At 42.8% G+C, this 22464-nt stretch overlaps 1 protein-coding gene across 8 annotated transcripts in view; it reads right to left on the bottom strand.

The window, feature by feature from the left end:
- The window catches only part of PAM (peptidylglycine alpha-amidating monooxygenase), a 153601-nt gene extending 151623 nt beyond the window's left edge, over positions 1 to 1978 (bottom strand). For all 8 annotated transcript variants that reach the window (XM_004586180.3, XM_004586181.3, XM_012927316.3 and 5 more), the window contains exons 1-2: positions 1758 to 1978; positions 659 to 779 (exon numbers count right to left, since the gene is read on the bottom strand). In XM_004586180.3, coding sequence (XP_004586237.2) covers positions 659 to 779; positions 1758 to 1855 — 219 coding nt within the window. In that variant the 5' untranslated portion in view covers positions 1856 to 1978. The remainder of the gene's footprint in view (positions 1 to 658; positions 780 to 1757) is intronic.
- Between the last annotated feature and the right edge of the window lie 20486 nt (positions 1979 to 22464).

Here is a 22464-nt window from a genome sequence, read left to right as displayed (position 1 = left end):
GGAGCACCGTGCACACATGACAGCAGTGTGAGCCTCTCGTGCGTGTCCCAGCCAGAAAAGCCCTGGCAACCACGGAGCGCTGCTCAAAGGGCTTCACGAACCACCTGTGCCCGGCTCCAGCCCGACTCCTCCAGACACACCGCCTGTGCCAAGCAAACCGGAGAACGGAAAACTCGGCCATCGGGATGCACAGTTCTCTTAATTTTTCAGAGACTGGAATGTTTCGCTTTTCCAGAATCTTGGCAGTAAATGCATATTTTTAATTTCTCGACCTGTGGCAGTCACAGAAGGGTATTTCAACAGAGCAGTCTCTCAGGGGCAGCTGCTTGGGGCCATTTCCCCTTATCAGAATGAGTCTTCATATTTCCTTGCACACTCACATGCTGCATTCCTGACGCTGTCCCTCCACAATCTCAGAACGCCAACCTGGCACGTTCCGTTTTTCACCACAAATAGCAACAGGACTTAAACGTTGGAAAGAAAATGTAGCTGAAAGATCTGTCTCAAAAGAGGTCCTCCTTCTTACAGCACTCAGTCATTCCAAACCTAGCCCTGTCCCAGCAGCCCTGACCACAAAATGTTTTAAAAACTTTGAAAGAAGTTACTCCGCCTTAGGATGCAGTCCCCTTACTTTAGTGCAGATAACAGAATTCCTCACCTGTTTGGGCGTCACCCCAGGCATGCGGATGTCCATCGCAAAATCAGAGGAATCAATGGGAATGACTGGTCTGGTGGCGCCAAGACATTCATTGGAAAATGACCTGGTAGGTTCTTTAAACCTTCAAAAAAAAAAAAAAAAGATAATTTCAATATTCCTAAACACGACAGAATCCAAACTTGAAAAAGGTAATTAAAAAAAAACTCTGTGACTTCAAGGTTGAACGTTACTGGTTTTGATCCAGTGAAAGCACCGAACAAATAAAAACTACATCAGTTTTCTGAACATACTCAAAATTGCATTATTTCATCCAAGAACAACAGACACCTAATCTGTAAATAAAACATAAATTACAAAAGCAGCCATGTAATCTACATTGGAAAGCTGACTGCACAGTCAAAACAGACCTTGGATTCTAGTGAAGGAGGACACAGTATTGATCTATCAGAAATTACCATGGGCATGCCAATTTTCTAATGGCAAAACTGTTCACCATAACCCAGCAGAAACGTTTCTGAGTCTGTAACAGACACTGAGAAGAATTATTGGTCAGAAATAAACAACAACAAAAATGCCCACAGCCATAGTCCTGACAGGAGGCAGAGTTGCATGAGGCGGAAAATAAAAGACGGCGATGTGAATTACAAATGTACAAGGGCATAAATATTTAATATGGTAATTATGAGGCATGCGAAAGGGCTCAACGGTTCCTCGTGAGCGATGGCAGCCCCTGATTTGCTTCCCACCACTGATCCATCTTGATCTTTTATTCTGCGAGCAGTTAGAAGCCACTGCACTGTAGTTTCCCAAATACCTCCCCAAGAGGGAGTGATTAGTATTGGAAATCATAACTTCTAATCGGAGTTTTCAAAAGCCATAGCAGCTTGGCAGCAATAGATTGGGGCTTTTTTTTTTCTTTTCTCTTTTCTTGCCAAGGCTGATTTTACAAGAAGTTACTGGGCTTTCAGCCCAAGCCGTCTGAGCCCGACAGAGCAGCCTTGTGGGTTCCTAAAAGTGATGACAGCGGCCAACACCACGCACCCAGGCATGCTGCGTCTCTCTCTCATACACACACGCACGCACGCACACGCACACCCACCTCTTGAAGACTGAAAGTGGGCTTCGGAAGCCTAGGCAGCTGGCGTGAGCGACCAGGATGAGAAGCAGCAGGCTGCGTGCGCGGCCGGCCATGGCCATGCCACTCGGGCCCCGCCTGGAGAGGACCGGGCAGCGGCGTCGCGGGTCGCAGCTACTTCATGCCCGGCGTGGCGGGCGTCCTGCGGCGGCGACTACACTCGGCTGCCTGGCTGGCGAGAGCGGCGAGCGACAGCGGAGACAAGGAGAGGCGACTGGGGGCGCGAGGCTGTCCGGTGTGCGAGACGGAGCCGGACGCTGCCTGGCTCCAGATCTGCCCGCCTCTGCCCTGGTGCTGGGAGGGCTAGGCGTGCGGATACCTCCCGGCTGGGGAGGGACGGGGACCGCGCGGGAGCTCACACCAACCCGCGTCAGTCATCATTCAGAACCTGCAAAAATAGAAGCAGATAATGGATGACTAACACATTACAGCGATTGTCCTCAGCAAATCCCCGTGGAGGTTCTTTAATCCATTAGTAGTTTCACCGGCTTGCGCCCCAGCCTGGGTTCTGCGTACCACCCTCCCCCAAGATTTCGCCACCCCGAGGACACAAGGCCCTTGCTTGCTTGCTCGCTCGCTCGGTACTCTTCCGCCTACACATCTACTCATGTTTTCTTTTTCTAAACACACACACACACACACACACACACACACACCCCTCCTTTTTCCTCCTTTTCTCTTAACCACTCCACTCTCTAGTTTCTTCTCCTTACTTCCTTCTCTCACAAAATACACTCTAAATATTGCTGCTAAATGTCAACAAAAGTTATTCCCCCAGACAGGGTTGAAGCCCTAGACACACACACACAACTTAGGCAAAGACAAAGCAATCGGACGCCACAGCAACCAGATAAAGATGTTGAGAACAAAGGCGTATTCAGGCATGTAGGTCCCAGAGCAGCAGGATCTGGGCTGTTTCATCACAAAAGTAATTGCCCAAGTTCTCAAGTGTTGCTTTAAAGCCACCCCAAACTCTAGAGCTAACATGCCAGGTGAAATGAAAAGGCCCATTTAGAAGTCTTGTATCTAACACACAAAGTAACCATGTCTTACTTATAAAGCAGCCTGCCCAATGATACTTCTGGGAATATTTATTTGACAGAGAGAGGGAGGGAGGGAGGAAGAGGGAGAGAGAGAGAGAGAGAGAGAGATCTTCCATTTACTGCTTCATTCTCCAACATGATGCCCAGTGCTTGGAACTCCATCCCAGTCTCCTATATGGGAAGCAGGGGCCCCAAGTACTTGAGCCACTGGCTGCTGCGTTGGCAGGTGCAATAGCTGAGAGATGGATTGAAAGTGGAGCAAGCCAGGACTCCATCTGGTATTCCCATATGGAATGGCTTAACTCACTGTGCTAAAATGCTGGTGCACCCTAAAATATTCTTTGCTAAGTAACGTCTGGAGTCGTAGTAACACAATTAGAAACAACATGGAGAATCTCGGCATGTCCCTCAGTGTAATTCATCTACAAAATCCGAGACCAATAATTTCCCACTAACATACATCAAAGAGGTGGAGGTTCAGAATATGGCAGCTCAACAGATGGTCTCAAAGCCTGGGTCTCTCTTCCCGGCCTCAACCTGCTTAAAAACCAGGCTTGGCAGATGAGAACAAAGCTGTTGTCCCTGCTCAGCAGAGTAGGACTGCAGGCATGCCGCATGCACTGGTCTGCGAGGCCACGTCCCTGGGGCTCTTCCACATTCCCAAGTGATGGTCTCCAGGACCACTGCTCCGCCCAAGAATCATCTGCAAATCTACCAATCCCCATCCTGCTCTTCCCCCGCCACAGACTTCCGCTAGTAATTTGGGGTTAGGTAGGTAACCCCATTCCCGCAACTGCCCCAGCTGTGATTTTTCCCTTCATCGTCTCCCCAAGACCGAGCCTTTTCTCCTTAATTTATTCCAGCAACCATTTACAGGGCAGGGCAGAAAATTTCTCTTCACTCCCAAGGGGATCACACAGTACTAGTGTGATATCATAAGCTTTCACAAAAAAGACATAATTAGGCTAAACTTTTAAATATTCATATTTTGATTTTACTGTTTTCTGAACATACTGTACATCAAGAGTGCACCTATTTTTGGTCAGAAAGCATGAACTAAAGATGGATTGTGCACTAGGCAAAAGGCCTCCAAAGAGATTTCTTGAAGCATGATTTTAATCAAAAATTATAAACATGATTCAGAGATGCTCCAACTCAAAGGCTGCGATCAAGAGCTTGCCATGAAGTCTAAACGAGAAGTGAGGCTCGAGCATGACACCACCAAAACATGGCATGTGGGGGCATAATGAGATGCCAGATGACAGCAGAAAAAAAAAAATCAATGAAGTCCTATGAAAACGCTCCACAAGAAAATATTTTCTAAATCATCTTAAGACTCATACAATTGCAAAACTAACTGAAAAAAAAGGAACAGAGAAAGAAAAAAAAAAAAAACAGAATTCAAGCAAATATTTTAAAAAGCATTAACTAAAAAAAAAAAAAAAAAAAAGCATTAACTAACCTTAAATTGAATGACACTGTTCAGGGTCAGTGCTCTCCAAATGGAAGAAACATACCATTCACCAAAACCAGATAGAGCATGATCGAATATCCAACCAACTTGAGGATGCTTGTGGTCCACCAGCATTTACATAAGCAATGACATTTTTAAAAGACTGATAGAGTCTGTTTGAATTTACCCTGTGCTTGCTGTTTGAGCATTCAGCCACAAAACCCTCCAGCTTTGTCCATATCCTGTGGGTAAAGAACTCCTAGCTTAAGAGAAACAATTGGCCTGAAGGCTATCAGCTTTGCTAACAATGGAGTGCTAACCTGTCAAAGGGCAATCTCTAATGCTCTTCCAAGTTCCTTTTAAAAATGAATGTGAGAAGAGACTGTATTTTATCATTTTATTCAGAACAGGATTCAAGGACAACCTTTCTTGCAGCTGGCAAGATTTGGTGTTATACAAACCCTTGAAAACAAATTTAGTACAGGTTTCTAACAGGAACACACCCTTAAGGGACTAGCATTTGAATAAAAAATCCACTTATCTCTTGGATTGATTTTATTACCTTTGATGTCTCTAAACCACCCACTTAAACAAAAGGGATTTGAAGCTGCAAGTGGAAAAGCAAAGTTGATCTTTGTAGCCATGGAAAGAACAAAAGGTCTTAGCGGAATGAAAGCTGATTATATGTCTAGTTTCTTGATATACTGTAAATTAAAGGCAAAAAAAAACTTCAAATCATTTCATTTATGATTCCTAAACATGTGGAATATAAGCTATTCAAATCTTAGTCATCTCCTTACGATTTAAAATATTCAAAATGTATTTCCCTGAGATAATTTATGTACCGCTTTAAAAATGATAATTTCATACTCTGCACAAAATACTGAAGTTGATACATATTAGCCATTTAGAAGATGGACAAAACTCAGTGAATATAGGCTGTTAGAGGAGCTGAAAACTTCTTCAATGGCAGAGGTGGGCATCACGCAAGACCTTAGGGGACAGTTATTAGAGTTTTTACTGTGGGAGGTGGACAAGCAACCTGCTGCATGTGCAGGGCACAGCAGGTGCAAACGGAAGGTAGGGGTAAGGGGAGGACTGGGTATGTGTTTGAAAAGCAAATCGCCAGACTCAAACTGCACATCCAGGATTTTTTATAAGTCTTTCCAAATATTTTGTCTGCTTATAAAATTTTAAGGTAAGACTTGCATTTGTAGACTCAGATGGATATTAACTCCAGGAACAGTATTACTAGCTAGTAAGCATGAGGTATCTCCAAAATATCACGGAAAACTAATCAAACGAGACGTGTACTTGGATGAGAAACTTTGCAAGCGATGCATAAGAGGGGTGTTCAAAAATGTCACGGATAACACAGTATCATGAAAAAGCTCGGAGTGGACGTCAAAAATGTTCGCATTCAAATGAACTTCTGTTTTCACTCGTGTTTTCACAAACATTTTGGAAATATCCTTGGAGAGTGAGTTGTGAGGCCCATAAAGCTAATTCGACTCTTCCAAAACAGAAAATCCATTCCTACTAATTTGCATTTTAAAAAAGAAGAAGAAAAGGAAAAAGAGAAAGAAGAAGAAAGAAAGCTAGCAGCAACCTGTAACTTGATAAAGAATCAAGTATCTTGGCCTTTCACTCACTGGTTCATTTCTCCAGTGAGAGAACCCATACAGCACAGTGGCTACTGGGAAACCGAAGCAAAACTGCTTCCTGTCTCCAGCTTGAATCAGCAGTGAGAAGCTGGTCAGGTACCTAGCCTTTTGGGGCTTCAATTTCTCCAAAGCCACAACAGCAATATCTCCTACCTCAGAAGAGGGCTGTTTGCTAATAATAACAGAATTAATAACCTCAGGTCAGTACCAGGCACATTATAAATTCCCATTATTACTGCTGTTGCAAATAAAAAATACATTGCCCGAATGTGGGGAATAGTAATAATCAAGATACAGTTCCCTCCCGTTAGTAATCACTTTCCCGTGGGGGAAAAACAAACAAAATGAATTAACAAATTATGAATATCATCGTCTCTGAAGGAGCTTTTATGTAGTCCACGAGAATGACTGATGACAACCCAATGAAAGGATGCATACCCACAGACAAGGCAATCTGCCTTTCAGGGATTTATTCCTGGGCAAAAACTGAACAAGGACACAAACATATTTATAAGATTATTTAGTAGCATTGCTTTTAATAATGAAGAGCTGGATATTTATGATATCAAAGGATTGGAAGCAATTTAAATACTCATCGCTAGGAAATCAGTTAAAATTATACATACATACATTTGTCTCACAAAAATCAGAATAGAATGCATGTCATTTTAGAAAGAGCACATTAGTCTATTATTATAGCCATGTGCATACTATGTGGTCAATTATTTTTTTCTTTCTGCATAACTTAAATATTTTTTGGACAATTTCAAAGTTTTGGAAATGTTGCAATGCAGTAGAAATAACTTTCTACCCGTAACCATTTAAGAGGAAGTTACTGACCCATTTCTTTGACATCCCTGAATACATAAAAATAAGAACATTTTAGGGCATAACCTCAGTTCAGCCATCAAAATCAGATAATTCATACTGACAAATTGCTATCATCTAATCCTCACCCTCCTGACTTGGCCCCAGTAACACGCTTTCCAAGCAAAGCCAATGCAGCTGAGGATCAGGCATCGCATGCAGCATTGTCAGGTCTCTAGTGCCCTTCACTCGGGAACTAATTTTTATGACCCCAATTCTATTGGAGATGACAGACCAGCTATTTTTGCAGGATGCCTTGCCATCAGTGTTTGCTTTATGTCTGATTACAGGGCCAGATTCAGCTTAATGCAACCCTGATGGGAATAACATGGAAGCAACGCTGTGTTGCTCTCTCACTGCGTCTGTTAGCTGCTCGATGCTGCACATCAAAGTAATCTAATTTGAAAACAGGAAGTTATCTCTTGTACATCGGGAAAAGCTTAGCTGAGTGGTCTTTCTCGAGGCTGCAGCCAAGATGTTGAACAGAACTAGAGTCAGCGGGAGGCCTGATGGAAGCTGGAAGATTTGCTCACAAGGTGAAGGTGACTGGCACACATGGCTAGCGAGTTAAATCTGGCTGTCAGCAGAAACACATTGGCGTCATGCGGGCCTCTGCTCTGGGCTGCTCCAGTGGCATCCCAGCAGAGAAGCTCGCTTTCCCAGCTTGTACAATGTCTTTCATGACGTTGCAGCAGAAGGCGTCCATCATGACTCTTGCAACATCCGGTGAGCTGCGTAGTTGCATCCCACTCTGATGTGGAGCTGCCTATCCAAGAGTATGGACACCAGGAGCTGAGGACCATCTTTCCACACACTATTTTATTGCATGGTGCTCAACTTTGACTAGTCCCATAATCAATGACAGTAACTTCAACCATTTGCATAAGATGATGTACTCTAGGCTGTTTCAATGTAGTTAGTATTTTTTTTTTTACTTTGGGATTAAAATTTGTTGGTGGAGAGGCTAATTGTTAACTTTCTAAATACTCTATTTCTCATCAAGCTTCCAATGTATTCATTCATTCTTATTTTATTAAGTTTTCCTCACACCACTGGATTGATTTATTTATCTATTTGCATCACTTACGCTCAGCTGCAGCCCCCTCATGCTCGCTTTTGTGCCCTCTGACACCTGTCTGTCATCCCTGGAGCACTCCTCTGCTCTTGAACACCCCTTCTCATCACCAGACTTTCCTTGCTGTGTTTTTCACCCTGTTTGGCCTTATGGACACCCAACAGGGGGTTGAGTACCTAGGGGTGCCCTCCTCACCCTGTGTGGGCTCTGACAGGCCATGCCAGGTCACAGAGCCCACCACATTCATGGCTGCTTCCCCCTTCCTGCTCCATCAATCCATGCTAGGCCGCCCCCTTCCTGGTGTCTACCTTTCTCTGTCTGTGTCATGGCTTTAGAAATGAATTGCTCAGGAAGGAAAGAAAACAAGACGCTCATTTTAAAAATTCAAAATTTATGTACAGCATTATGTAATGCTGTACATAAATATGTACAAAGTAATGTAATTCAAACTGTTACATTTCCAGTGGTTTTCTATGGGAGGAGGGGAGGAGTGAGCAAACTTTCACTTTCTTAGGCTATGCTTTGGTAGTCTTCATTCTTCCCAGATTTATTATTTTTTATATCCAAAAGAAAGTAAGCATAGAGGCATTTTAAAATATTTTACTGAATATAGTTTATCTTAAATGTTGACTTCTATCTGAGCATTAGAGAAACAATGCTTTGAAATAATAGAAATTCCCCTTCCCTTGCATACCAAGCACAGTACAAAATCAAGGTCATGGCTGTTCTGAAGAGCTTCTCAAACTCTGCACTCTCAACGTCTGACCGGAACAGTTCTTGGTTGTGGCGGGGGTGTCCGAAGCGTTCAAGGATGTTTAGTCTTCACTCACAGGACGCCAAAAGCATGTCCTCCCATTGTGTCTACCAAGAAGATTTCCAGGCTTCACCCAACATCCTCTGAAGGGTGAGATCACCCCGTTGGAGGACTACTGGTGCAATGTGGCACATGAAAATGAATTTGAAAAATCAAGTGCAATGTCATTTCCTTTAAATAAAAATGAGGTTATTTCTAAAAGCTGGAGAAAATAGCATTTAAAGTTTGTTTTGAAAACTTTCAAATGTATGAGTACTTTTTTCATAATGAACATTTTTTTTTAAAAAATGTATTTATTTCTATTGGAAAGTCAGATTTACAGAGAGAAAGATCTTCCTCCAGGAGCCAGGAGCTTCTCCCGGGTCTGCCACTTTGGTACAGGCCCCCAAAGCCTCAGGCTGTCCTTTACTGCCCTCCAAGGCCACAAGCAGGGAGCTGGATAGGAAGCGGGGCAACTGGGACACGAATCAGTGCCCACATGGAATCCGGGTGCATGCAAGGCGAGGACTCTAGCCCATAACATACATTTTTCATGAACTTTCTGAAGTGGCTTCCAATCGTAAGGTAAAAGTGGCTATAGGCCAGCACTGGGGTACAGTGGATTAGCAGCACCCACAGCACCAGCATTACATATCTGAGTCCCTGTGGACCTGAGGAAGCAGAGAAAAGCGGTTCAAATGCTTAGCCCCCTGCCACTCACGTGGGAATTTCAGATAGAGTTCCAGGTTTCTGACTCTGGCCTGGCTCAAGCTTGGCCACTGCAGCTAAAGGCAGGTGGAAGATGCCTGTCTGCCCCCTCCTCTCTGTGACTCTACCTTCCAATTAAATCAATCCTGAGAAAAGCAGCTAACATGCAACTGAAAATCTAGAACTTGTGCACAATGGAAAAATAATAACAACTAACTTTTACTCACACACGCATGTGCAAGCTAAGCACTGCCTCTATGTGCATTATCTCACTTTTTTTGTTGTTGTTGTTATTCCTGTCTTAAAGATGAACGATCTAAGACTTGGGGAAATTAATTAACTTGTTCTGTTTATGCAGTGGTAGAGTAAGGATTCTAGTCCTGGTGTGCTGATTCCAGGATCTACGCCCTTAACCAATATTCAACACAAAACGGACCCTTCGCACTTACAGTCCCCCCCAAACACACACACACACACACACACACAGGCAAAACTGAATAGCTTTTCGTTGTACAAATTCTGACGGTCAGTGTTTATTGAGCAACTATTATGTGTCACTAGATTAGTTCATCAGAATCTTCACAGCAACTCTGAAATATCAGTTTTTATGAGTCCAGTTTTGCTGACCCAGAAACTGGGATAGAGAGGTGGTAACTTGCCCAGGGTGCACAGCCAGGTTGTAAACACAGGTGATCAGATGCAAAGGTTTGAGAATTTCAGCACCCAACTGTTCAACGTAACCCTGTCTGTCTGCCATGCACAAATCAGAAAGCATCAATACTCCCTCTACAACCTTGCAGACACTGCTACTTAACTCAGAAGGCTACAAAATCAGTCTCTAGTTTTGGTTCAAATTTGATCCCCAAACACTGAGTTGGCTTGCAAGGGCTTTTACTCTAACCTCCCCCAACCTAAGTGGGTTTTGTTTGTTTGTTTGGTTGGTTGGTTGGTTGTCTCTTGGAAAGGCAAATCAGATTTTACAGAAAAAGGGAAAGACAGAAAGATCTTCCATCCTCTGGTTTACTTCTCAAGTAGAACTAATGGCTGTAGCTAAGTTGATCTGAAACCAGGAAGCAGAAGCTTGTTCCGGGTCTCCTACACGGGTGCAGGGCCCCAAGGCTTTGGGCCGTCCTCTACTGCTTTCCTATGCCATAAGCAGGGAGCTGCATGGGAAGTGGAGAAGCTGGGACACAAACTGGCACCCATATGGGATTCTGGCGCTTGCTAGGTGAGGATTTAGCCATTGAACCATGTTCAACCCCCATCCCCAATCTGTTTTGAATAAACATATCAACATGAAAGATTCCCAGTGTTTCTTGAAGAGCTGTACAATCTGGCATCGTGGCAGCTGCACTTAAATGGCAAGGATCAGTGCAGCCCACAGAAGGCTCCCTTTTCTGGTGGAACCAGCAACGGGCAGATCACTGCAAGCGCTATTTCTCTCCCTGGACTCCCAGACCCGGTAGTCAACAGCAGTTGTAACCACCAGGCAGTGTGCAGTGGCGGCTCTTGTTGCTGCCTCAGTTGCTTTTAGTTTTACCTTTTGGTTTTTAATACAAGGCCAGCTTTCCTCATGAACACTATGAGGTGGTACCTTAAAATCATTTGTATTGTGACAACGGAGATATATCCTTTCTCAGTGTGGGGAGGCTGACTTCACAGAGATCGACCCACTTAGAACAGCGGTGCTTTTCTTTCTGTTTATGAACCTCTTCATCAGTAGGGTACACCACACTGAATGATTACTTTCACACATGGATTGATTTGGGACTCATCTCTTCTAACACAGAGGCAATCTAAAGTACCCATCCCTTGCAAATCACAATTGACTGCATACCTGTTAGAATCAATATATACTAAAAAATATATGCTAAAAAACAATATCAGGGGTGCCATTCAGTATAATGCACTCTTTTTAAAAATTTCCATGATCAGCACCAGATGCCCTTTTAAATATGTCCATTACTCATCAAGCTACTCAATGTTGTAAACATTTTAAAGGAGAAAATAGCAAGAGACATAATTCTTAATTAAATTCCCCAGCTTTGATTAATACAAATGTTACTTCCTCAAACATATAATCTAAATTCAAGGCAAGCACAATTTTTTTTTTTTTTTTTGCTGAAAGGCGAAACAGATCTCTGTGTGGCAAATGGCACATGTCCCTTAGCCCAGAAAAGCATGGACAGTTACTGATGATGTCACCAAAGCGGTTCAGCTTCTGGGTACGCTCATGTGCCCAGAGGGCAGCTTACTTATTTATACGCTCAGATCATCACATGGAATTGAGTTTCTGGAGAAGGGCACAAAATGCACCTGCAGCTATCTCTTTGCTGTTCCTGGAAACATCCTTGTTGAGTTGGGGAACTGGCTTCTGGCCTTGTCTCTGCAGAGACAAGGAACCTTCAGCAGCATGGACCCTAACTCAGGACCCAAGCGGAAGACCAGCCCCAGCCTTGAAGGGCCAGCTCCTTCCGTAAGCACTTTAGAAATTCATCAACACACTTCTTCCTCTTTGAGGAAGTATTTGAGGAACTAGGGGGAATCCAATACCAAAGACTTGACTACATTTTAAATGTCAGAGGTTTTCCCATCAAATGTCAGTTGCTTAATCACCCCTGATTCACGCAGAGAAAGATGCTCTGCACTGAGGCTTTGTAAGGCTTCCTTTGTGGGTCTTTGTGTTAACATTTCCTTCCACTCTTAAGAGGAAGCAGAAGCAGACCAGAAGGAGGCAAGCTCTTCCCTTTAGGGACAAATGTTGAGTGTTTTGGGCATGGGTGAGTGTAGCTGAAAGAGGGGGTATATCTTCCTTGCATTTTTTTAAAATTAAACATTTTTTAGAGATGTTGATGATGTTCTTCTATAGTTACTTCAGTAGTTCAAAAAGTTCATAGAAAATTGACTTAAATATGCCCATTTTCATGCACAATTTTTGAAATTGATACATGGAATTTTTTTCCCATTTTCCATGACTTTTTTTGAAGACTCCTCATAGCACTGATTTAAAAATTTTCCCATTGCAACTATAAACTATTTCTTGACAATATGATACTGGACTCTGCCATTGTCCATGCCTACAATGCCAGAATACACTTAAATAGCAGAATGATAGACTTATGATTATTTCTTAAGGGGTGTACTATTTAAACAATATAGAAGAAGTCAGTTGGGGGAAGGTATTTGGGGAGGAGAGGAGGGAGAACTCCTAGAATCTATAGAACTGCATCATAAAATAAATAAATGAATTTTTTTAAAATGACACCACCAAAATAAATTTTTTGCACAAAACAGTTATTTTTAAATTTCATTTCTACAAACCGTATGAAATACCCCATATATGTTGTTAAATGCCTTCCAATCACACCAGAGGCAAAAGCCACTAACTGTACAAAAACAAATGTGCAGCTCAAAATAAGTATATTTTTCTTTAATGAGGATCCTACAGCTAATGTCCAAGCTCTTGTTTAAAAGCAGCACTGAACTTCACCTTTCGTCTCGCATGCCACTCACACAGAAGCATCTTTGGCCATTTCACAGTCCCATCTTCCAATACGTCTGCTTTCCATTCCAGACTTTCAAACCCTGAGAGTAGAATGCCAATAAAGAAACCCCTTCTGATCATAAACATTTTGCTCCTCTGCTGTATAATTATAGTATGTGAAGTGAAACCTACAATCTTGTAAGACTCTCATATAATTGAAAAATTTATGAGAACTTTTCCTAAAGATCGTGAGACAATGCCAAAACTTCCTCTCAATTTATTTAATTCTGTTCAGTTGAGTTTACAGTGACCTCAAGAGAGTCTACAAAACATACAGTGTGCACTGGCCTTCAATGTCCCTCACCTGCATGAAATCTTACCTAATAATACAGTTGCTTAAAAACATTTTAATCTTGTTATACTCAGTGCCCAGCATCGTAGCCTAGTGGCTGGAGTCCTTGCCTGGAATGCACCAGGATCCCATGTGGGTGCCAGTTCGTATCCCAGCTGTGCCATTTCCCTTCCAGCTCCCTGTCTGTGGCCTCAGGAGGAAGCGGTGAGGATGGCCTGGGTTGTTGGGACCCTGCACCAAAATGGGAGACCTGGAAGAAGTTCACGGCTCCTGGCCTCAGGTCAGCTCAGCTCTGGCTGGTGTGGCTACTTGGGGAGTGAACCAGCAGATGGAAGATCTCTCTCTGTCTCTTCTTCTCTCTGTAAATCTGACTTTCCAACAAAAATAAATAAATCTTTAAAAAAATTTAGCTTAATCATAAGACAACTAATTAAATTTTCATGTGCAGTTCACCAGAGAAGCACAGTGTACTGGAGGAACTTCTATGCAGATATTTTAATTTCTAGTCTATGGTCATAAAAGTTTGCTTTGATCAGTGTCCCCAAACTCCCCATGAACTATCAATGAAGAGTCTCATCATTTTCTTCTGGCTGAAGATGATCAAAGCATTCCTAAGTTTGTCAGAACTCTTTGATGTGGTTGCACAAACAGGTGGTGATTTTATTTCATTGCTGCTAACTGCTTCTTGCACTCTTGAGCTTAGGAAAAAGTGGTTTATTTCATCAAGAAACCTACAGAGTGGCTTGCTCTTTCCCTGTTTTTAATCTCCTTTACAAGGCTTCCAATAGGGATTTGCAAGACCACCTGGAATTGCAAACCAGAAGGGAAAGAAGATAAAGTTCTTGATCCCCAGGCCTCGGGATGCCCTGGGTGCAGTCCCACAGGGACCCTGCAGAGAAGTGAGGTTGGCCAAGCCCTGCGCATCCACTGGCCTTCTTGTTGGGAAACTACAAGCCCTCACCCTAAATTATACCACAACTAAAAGCTGAGGTTTAAGGCTCAGAAATGTGTGAACTGCCTTGCGCTTGAGTTCTATCAGACACTTTGGTATAGGAAGAACAGGTCCCCTTTTTGAAATAGGAAAACTGCTTTTCAAGAAAAAGGACCTGGGCCCGGCACAATATTCTAGTGGTGAAAGTCCTTGCCTTGCATGTGCCAGGATCCCATAAGGGCACTGGTTTGTGTCCAGGTGGCCCCACTTCCCATCCAATTCCTTGCTTGTGGCCTGGGAGGGCAGTTAAGCATGACCCAAAGTCTTAGGCCCCTGCACTTGTATGGGAGACCTGCAGGAGTCTCCTGGTGCTTGACTTCAGATCAGCTGAGAGGATCATCAGATGGAAGATCCTTCTCTCTGTGTATCTGATTTTCCAATAAAAGTGAATAAATCTTACAAAAAAAAAGAAAAATGACTTGTAATGTTCCTATACATTAAAACAATAATATCTCTAATTAAATAACACTTAACAGTTACTGAGTGTTTGGTTTGGACTAGGGGTCTTAAGTACTTTCCTTGTATTATTTCGCTCCCACAGGCTCCTGTGGCCTGTGTCCTGGCATCATTGCCATTCCATAGATGAAGCAATGGAATGCACAGAGAGGTCAAGGAGCTTGCTGGAACCTGGCTGCAGGCAAGGATGTAGCAGGGAGGAGCAGGGGTCTCCGGGTCCTCTCTGCAGCGCTACCTGCTCCACTTAAACCACCTCCTACTCCCAATTCTTTGCAGCTGGAGAACTACAGCTTCTTGCAAACTGCCACTCAGAACTGACACCTACCATGGAGAGCCAACCCGGCTGCCAGCTGCATCCTGTGATGACCCTTGGCTAACTGCAGTATCATTACAGTGGGATCACCATGGCTGAAATTTTTACTCCTATGATGTACTTGATGGAAAGACACTTCTCTGAGATTTCCAAAAATGGAAATGGGTGGACCTCAAACTTCAAGCTATCGCCTGTAATTATTGACCTACCCCAGGCTCTAAGCACGTGCCTCTGAATCATATACACGGATGATCCTGAGCCTAGTGAAGTGTGTATGCCAGCACTGCCTCGTGTGTTCTTTTGTTACACAGGCAAATCGATCTGACTCCTCTGCTATCAGCGACAAGAATCTGGACTCAGGCATCTAATGACATCCTGACCCAACCACTCTACCAGAAGAAAACCATCTTGCCAGAAACGGTAGAGTTTGGCAGCAGCTGCTAACCATCAAGATACAATACACCGGATCTGTTCTTCTGGTATCTGTATGCAAACTGCCTAACCAGACTACTACTGATTTGCAGTAACACTTTTCAAAGAATTGTCCTTAGCTTTGCATAACTAAAATACATAGTATCATAAAAGTTTTAAACACCATGCCTGTTTCACATCTTACAACCTCTGTCTCCTGTCAATGGCCCTGGGCTCTCCCCAAATCAGGCTCTTCCAGTGGACTCCAAGCAACAGCTAAAAAGAAGCCAGTGGGTTATGGAGGCTGCACGCGTGTATCTGAAGTCAGAAACCCTGGTTCTAGGTCCTAGTTTATGGATTCACTTCAAATTTCTAAACTTTGGTTGCCCCTATTTAAATATTAAAACATGCTCCACTAGAAGGCTTTTAGGAGAAACCGATCACAGTAAATTCTCAAAACATTGAGGCATCAGAAACACAGCAAGTTGCTCCAAAAGCGATCCCCCAGATATTGAAGGCCTCAGAGGCCATGCCACACATGAGGCTCTCTGACGTGGCCGTGTCTCTGTCTGCAGAGCTACCTTCCATGCCTCAAGTTCACACCCCGCAAAGCAGCTGCAATTCCCTCTAGTCCAGTCCGCAGCTGGCACAAGCTGGCATCATCCGGATGTCTGTCAACACACTGGGACTGACTATTGTCATGTGTCAGTTTGCTGTTTTGGTTCAATCAATATTCCAAACAGAATCATTTGCAAACCAATCTATCCTGTGCACCAGATAGGCTTGGTCCCTCCCACGCCACTACATGTTCTGAAAGCAATGAATTTCCCTAAACAGCACTGACTATTCCCCGGGTTTTCTTCACTCCACCTCTCTCTTACAGAAAGGGTGGAATATGCTTCTGAATAATTTGGGGCCAGTGGATAACCATGACCCCATGTCTGTCCCCCCTCGCTGTGACGCTGTTCCATTCTGTACACTATTTAATCTTTGCCACATTAGTCTTGTGAACCTTCACAGGGCAGAAGGGAGTTGTCATGATTAGTGGTCAAGTTCAGCTTTATCATGCATGAAATACAAAAAGCTTTCCTTTACCCTCATTGTTCACCATTTGTTTATATCTCATCTCCAAGTAATAGTTCAGAGTACTAGAACATTTTTAGATGGCGGATCCTTCATAATTATTCTTTAAGAGTCAGAGTAAAAAAATAAGGTTAAAATGTTTCTATTCAAGCAGTATTCCTGACACTAAAACGAAGAGCAAAAACAGTAATTTTAGCATTCAGCAGAAAACAACTAAGTTGCAACCTAAGTCATCTGAAATGCACTGCACACATCAGGCAAAACAATTTGTATTCCAAGGGAATTAACAACGTGACATCACAATGATTGGGAATATTTATTGGACATGGGCATTGGCAGGTCACGTATGTCTCAGCTTCCAGTTAGAGAGACATGAATAAAGAAACCTACAGAACAGTAGGTTCATAGAGCCAACCAGTCAAACACAGCAGCATGCGGGGTTAATAACGCATTTACTTTCCAGAGGCAATTCAATATCTCTTTAACAATTAAATTATAAAATGGTAGACCCAATAAGGTGCTTGTGATGTGAATGTGACAAATAGATTCTTAATAGTAATACCGGTGTGTCTCCTTAAAGAAGTATTGACAAGGAATGTGGGTTACTGTTGCTGAAGCACCCAGAGATGAAATGTGATGGCAACCAAGTGCCTAGAAGCACTGAATGCTTTGTGGGTAAGCAAGCCCACGGACCACTGAAATCTACTAAATGAATTCATTATTCATAAATGGGAAGACTATGAACTTTGTTAGTGGAAGACAGCTCTTGGGAAGTGAAATTTGATGTCAGGTAATGGACATATACCTTAAAAAATTGCTTTCCAGTAAAATTCATATGAATTTTTATTACTATAACGTTGCACTTCTCTCTCAGATAGTCCATAAACTCCTCTGACCATGATAGAACAGTTGTAACAATTAAGCTCTTTAAAAAGCAAGCAATGTGTTTTCAATAGTCAGACTCAAAGACTGTAAACATGTGGTTAAAGTGGAATCCAGAGATTTTGAAAAAGACCTTTTACCTATAAACACATAATTTGTAAAGATATAAAATGTATATGTTTTACATACATGCATGTAAAATACATTTTATATACATTTATATATTTTATATATTTTTAGTAGCAATCATACTTACTCTCACTTAAAAACACACCGACATCACCATCAAAGTTATCAGAATCCCATAAAAGAAAACCGTAAAACATCAGTGTTCCCTGTAACTTAGCCCTGAGGTTTACCAGGATGCACTCTAGAAGCTGGCTCCTCTGTCCTTCGATAGGATTTTTCAGGGAAATTTACACCTACATATATCCATTCAAAATTAACGGCCCATGGCTGACTGGCAAGTCATTTCTGCCAGCATGGATGGCTGGCAAACAGTGCAGACACTGACATCCCTGACTCTAGCATGCACAGCAAAGGCAAAAGCAGCTTCCGGACTGGCTGAGCTCAGAGCACATGTAGGAAAGCAAGAACACACAGTGCTGGTGTCCCTGGCTAAGTCTCTCACAAGTGCCAAAGTCTTTACTGTGATTCATTTCAAGTTCAAGATGCTGCAAGTATGCAATATTTGAACTCTCAGGCACTCAGTCACACCCCGGGAGATGCACCAGCCACCTGGGGGGCGGTGCTCCAGACCCCAAGGCAATGCCTGTGCACATGGATCAAAAAGAACTCAAAGGTCACCCCTATCCTTTCTGTAACACTGCCCAAGAAGAACTGAAGCCTTATACCTACATGAACTCATATTTTGGTATTGCACCTGCAGGGACTTGTACCCCTCTACCTGCAACAACAGGAATGCCTCCTAAAACATATTTATTTGTCCCTAAATAAAAGAAATCTTTTCCCTTCTCATGGAGCTGCAACTTTGGAAATGATTTATATGAATCTCCTCATTTGTTGCACATACATTACTTCCGGGCAACTTCTTGTGGGTGACTTCCTTAGGAAACTTTAGAATTTTCAATCTTTTCATAGAACATCAAAAATTTGCTTGCTATCAAGGAGGTCAACATCTTTCATCAGCAGTTTTATCTTAACCATGTGGCAATTTGAAAATCAGAAAATGAATGAAATCAGTGGTATTAATCTAACAGAGAATGAAACTTAGGATAAATTTTTGTTTCATTTTGACGCTTAAATCATTATTGGTATTACACTCTAATGAGATAAAGGTTCATTAGGGCTGCCTTTGTTATGTAAAAACAAAACACACTAAAGGGGAAATTATTGAGTTACAATTATCCTCCAAGGATACAGCAAATGAGATATCATTAAAATATTTAAGCCTAATTATGCCACGTGTTCCGATACATAATCCAAATACATTTGCACAGAAGCACACCATTTCTCCCATAAATGGAAACATTCTGAATTTGAATTTTTCTCAAGTGCAAGACCACATTAATAAAACTAGGGGAAAAACAGAAGGGGGCACAACGCCACTTTCAGGCACCTCAAGCTACACTGATGCCCTAGCTGCAGAGCATCTCTGACCACTCAGCAGCCACCAGCCTTGCTTGTGCCTGCTCCAGCACACCCGCACAGTGCATTGCTCTTATTTTTTCCCAATGGCAACTGCTAATCTGAATTTCCTGTCTCCTCCAATTTGTTCCCAAAATTAATATATTTGAACCTGAGGTGTAACTGAGGTCAGCAGGTAACCACTGCTCATGCCTGTTCCTTTATATTGTTTGCAGGTTTTGCCACCCAAATTTCCCAGAAATCTCATTTTGGGGGGGGGGAACAATGGCTGTATTGCAAAGCAGACATGGCTCAGTTTCCTGCACCTGAGCCCCGATGTGGGTAGGGACGGGTGGGGGGTTTCTGGGCTAACCTGTGTGTGGTCAAGTGAATTTTCTTGGCCAATGAGAGTGGAACAGAAGTGGAATTATTCCAAGTTGAAGGGTCATTTTTTAAAAATTATTTTCCCTGGTAAAGTTTTGTAGGTATTGGGATTCTCTCTTCCACCTCCCCCCCCCCATTCTCCACCCTCACCCTCACTATTCTTCCCCCAGAGTATTACAATAGCATAGTCCTTCACCAAGCTGAAGTTTAAAATGCTGTTGGGTAACTGAGCACACCCTTCACCCTGCCATGTTTTGGTGACGCTCCCTTAAGCCTGAATTCAGGCGCTCCTTAAGGAAGGTACACGGCAAGGGAAGGAAACTTTCAGGGATTTGAGCTTAGAAATTACTACAGAATTTACACGAAACAGAGTGCTGAGGCAGAGAAGTCTGAATACTCTAATGGAGAAAGTCTACTATTTTTCAACCATCCAGCAGGATAGGGCTTATGAGGAAGTTTAGAGAGAAAAAGACAGAGGAGTTTTAGAAACAGGAAATAAATATTTTTAGATAACCGCAGATCATAGCAGCACCTATACAGCTGAACATTTGAAAGCGCTAAAAACCTACAGTGGCAGCAGTAGCAGTCCTATTCCCAAGGGCCCCCAGTTCTGCTTCTCACAGGCAACTCTTCTGCCAGTATTGGAACAGGCTATTCTGGTATCTACCTTCACTTCCATTTCATGCTGAGATCGTGACTAACGACTCATAGTTTATTATTTATGGACTTCTTACTTTAAAAAAAAAAACAAAGAGAATTGATGTCTTCTTCCCATCCCATCGGCTATGATAACAAATTCATACCACAATTTATTCTTAAACCAATATTGAAGTTGTTAACGCTACATAAATATTTTTCTCTGCTGAGCACACTGTCCTGTGATTACTACCTTGCTCATAAGCCTTTTTTTGTTTGATCAGGCATCGTGCCGGCAACATATTTGGAATAGCTTTGTTGTAGCTTCATAACTTGGATCATGTCTAGATAGAGAGCTGAGAGATGGCTTTTTTTAAAAAGAATTTTAAGGGTCTTGCTCCTCTGTCTTATTTTTCATAACATCATTGCCAGTTTTCATAATTTATTGGTATCCTTTCCCAGTTTCTCTGGAAGATTTTTCTCTTTGGCTTCCTGTTCTGAACTTTCGCTGATATGCCCTAACACGTATCCTTTCTCATTCACTGTCCTGGGCATTTCTCATTCACTCTCTTAGACCACTCCAATCTTAAGGCGTCTGGAGTTGACATTCACTAGTATTCTTAGGTATTCTTTGGTAAAGTCTTTGTATAACGCTTACACTTGGATGTTGAATCAGCTGAAATGATCTCAAAATTTCCCTCCACTCGCTTTCCATGATCACTTCGCTGTTGCCCGTCATCATTCCATTATCAACACCTCTTTTCTTGTTTCAGCTTTTCCTGTTTTCTACTCCCTCCTTACTTTGCTCCAGTTGATTCAGTCTTTGTCTCTCTCATTCAAGTCAGACAACCTCATAAAGTCTCTAGGAATGCCTGGATGTGGCTCTGCATCTCAGTGACACTACCAAGCCGTGTTGATTTGGAAAAGACAGCATCCAGCTGTTAAGTTGTAGAGGAATCACTCTTTCTACCCTAGGGCTTTACAATTCTTCAGAGATGAACCTGCCCATCCATCCCTTCAATGAGTGAAATACTGCTGCCAGTATTGTGGGAGCAGGGCAGAGAGAAGGTCAGAGCTGATGCTCACATCCATCTCCTCATTTACAGCCCCATATGGCATCCCTACTGCTGAGGTCAGGAAACCAGATGCTACTAGTCAGAGGCCACCTTCATATTCCTAGCTCCTGCACATCACCTAACTCATTTCATAAACAAACTGAAACCTAATTTAGGAATCTAACATGCAACTGCATCTCAGCCACCATTGAGAAGCAGCTGAATTTCAGCCAGTGACAGGCAGCGAATGCACTGCATCATTTAGGCAAACACTCAATTGCAACCAATCAAGAGACTTTGCCATTTTGTTTCCAGTGGTCCCACAGACACTCACATTCAAGGGAGCTGTGAACTCTTGAGAGATTCTGAGTGCTCCAACGAACTCTGCTAAATTTAAAGCCTAAAGATGTTCATCTCGCACTAACCTCTATCAAATGGGTGCCATGAAGACTGCAGTTCCTGTTAGGGTCCTTCCGGTGGACCAGCTGGCATCTTGCTGGCCCAGTCACTTGATGGGCACTTGGTTGAAACAGTTGTTGCTGTCCTAAAAGGTCATGGGTCCTCTTTGCGCTTCCAAATGTGTATCAACCGTTTACTTGCTTTGTTTGGAATGTCTTTGTTCTCTTTACCCTTTTAGTTCTGTAACTGTTCCTATTCTTTCGTCACCCTTTTTGGAAGGACTTAGGAAGGAAGAGATGATAAAAGTCATCTGTTCAATCTGCCAGTTTGAACCCGAAGTCACAGAGGTATGAATTTTAAGGGAAATTATCTGGCAGGTTAACCAGTTCAGTTCTCTAATGTACCATCTGAAGAAAGGGCCATTGTGTCAATACTCCACTCCAGGTTCCTCTTCCAAGTTCAGGACAGAGTAGGTAGAAAATGCCACTTGTCTTTTTAGTCCAGCGGCTCTTTGACAACCAACATAATATCTTCATAAGAAAAGCATTTCCTTAGCCTTCTAGATGAGAGACAAGAAACACGCCTCTGCGCCAACATTAACTACATAATAAAAAAGAAAACTACTCAGGCAGGCATGTGCCGAATGCCATGTGTCAAAACCCATTAGTAGCAAGGCACCGAGGGAAGGGAAAGGCCTGACAGTTTCTGAACTTTTTCTAAAGAGGCTGAGGCATCATCACATCTTGCAGCAGGAATCCAGACGGGGGAGAACAAAGGGAACATGTGGGTAAAAGACATCTGTCAAGAGCAGTGAGACATCAGGGCTTCACTGGCTCTCACCAACGCCACTTACATGAAAGGCAGAAACCAACCCTGCAGACTTGGCCCCTGCCCACCTGTCCATTAGCCTGACATTCACCAACACACACACACACACACACACACACACACACACACACACACTCCACAGAACCACTGCTGGCTTTTCTGAACACTGTCCATTCAAAGATCTGTATTATGGAAATGATGGGCAGT

Source organism: Ochotona princeps, chromosome 28 (assembly GCF_030435755.1).
Source record: "Ochotona princeps isolate mOchPri1 chromosome 28, mOchPri1.hap1, whole genome shotgun sequence".
NCBI classification, from domain to species: Eukaryota; Metazoa; Chordata; class Mammalia; order Lagomorpha; family Ochotonidae; genus Ochotona; species Ochotona princeps.
This window is presented reverse-complemented; position numbering and strand designations above follow the sequence as displayed.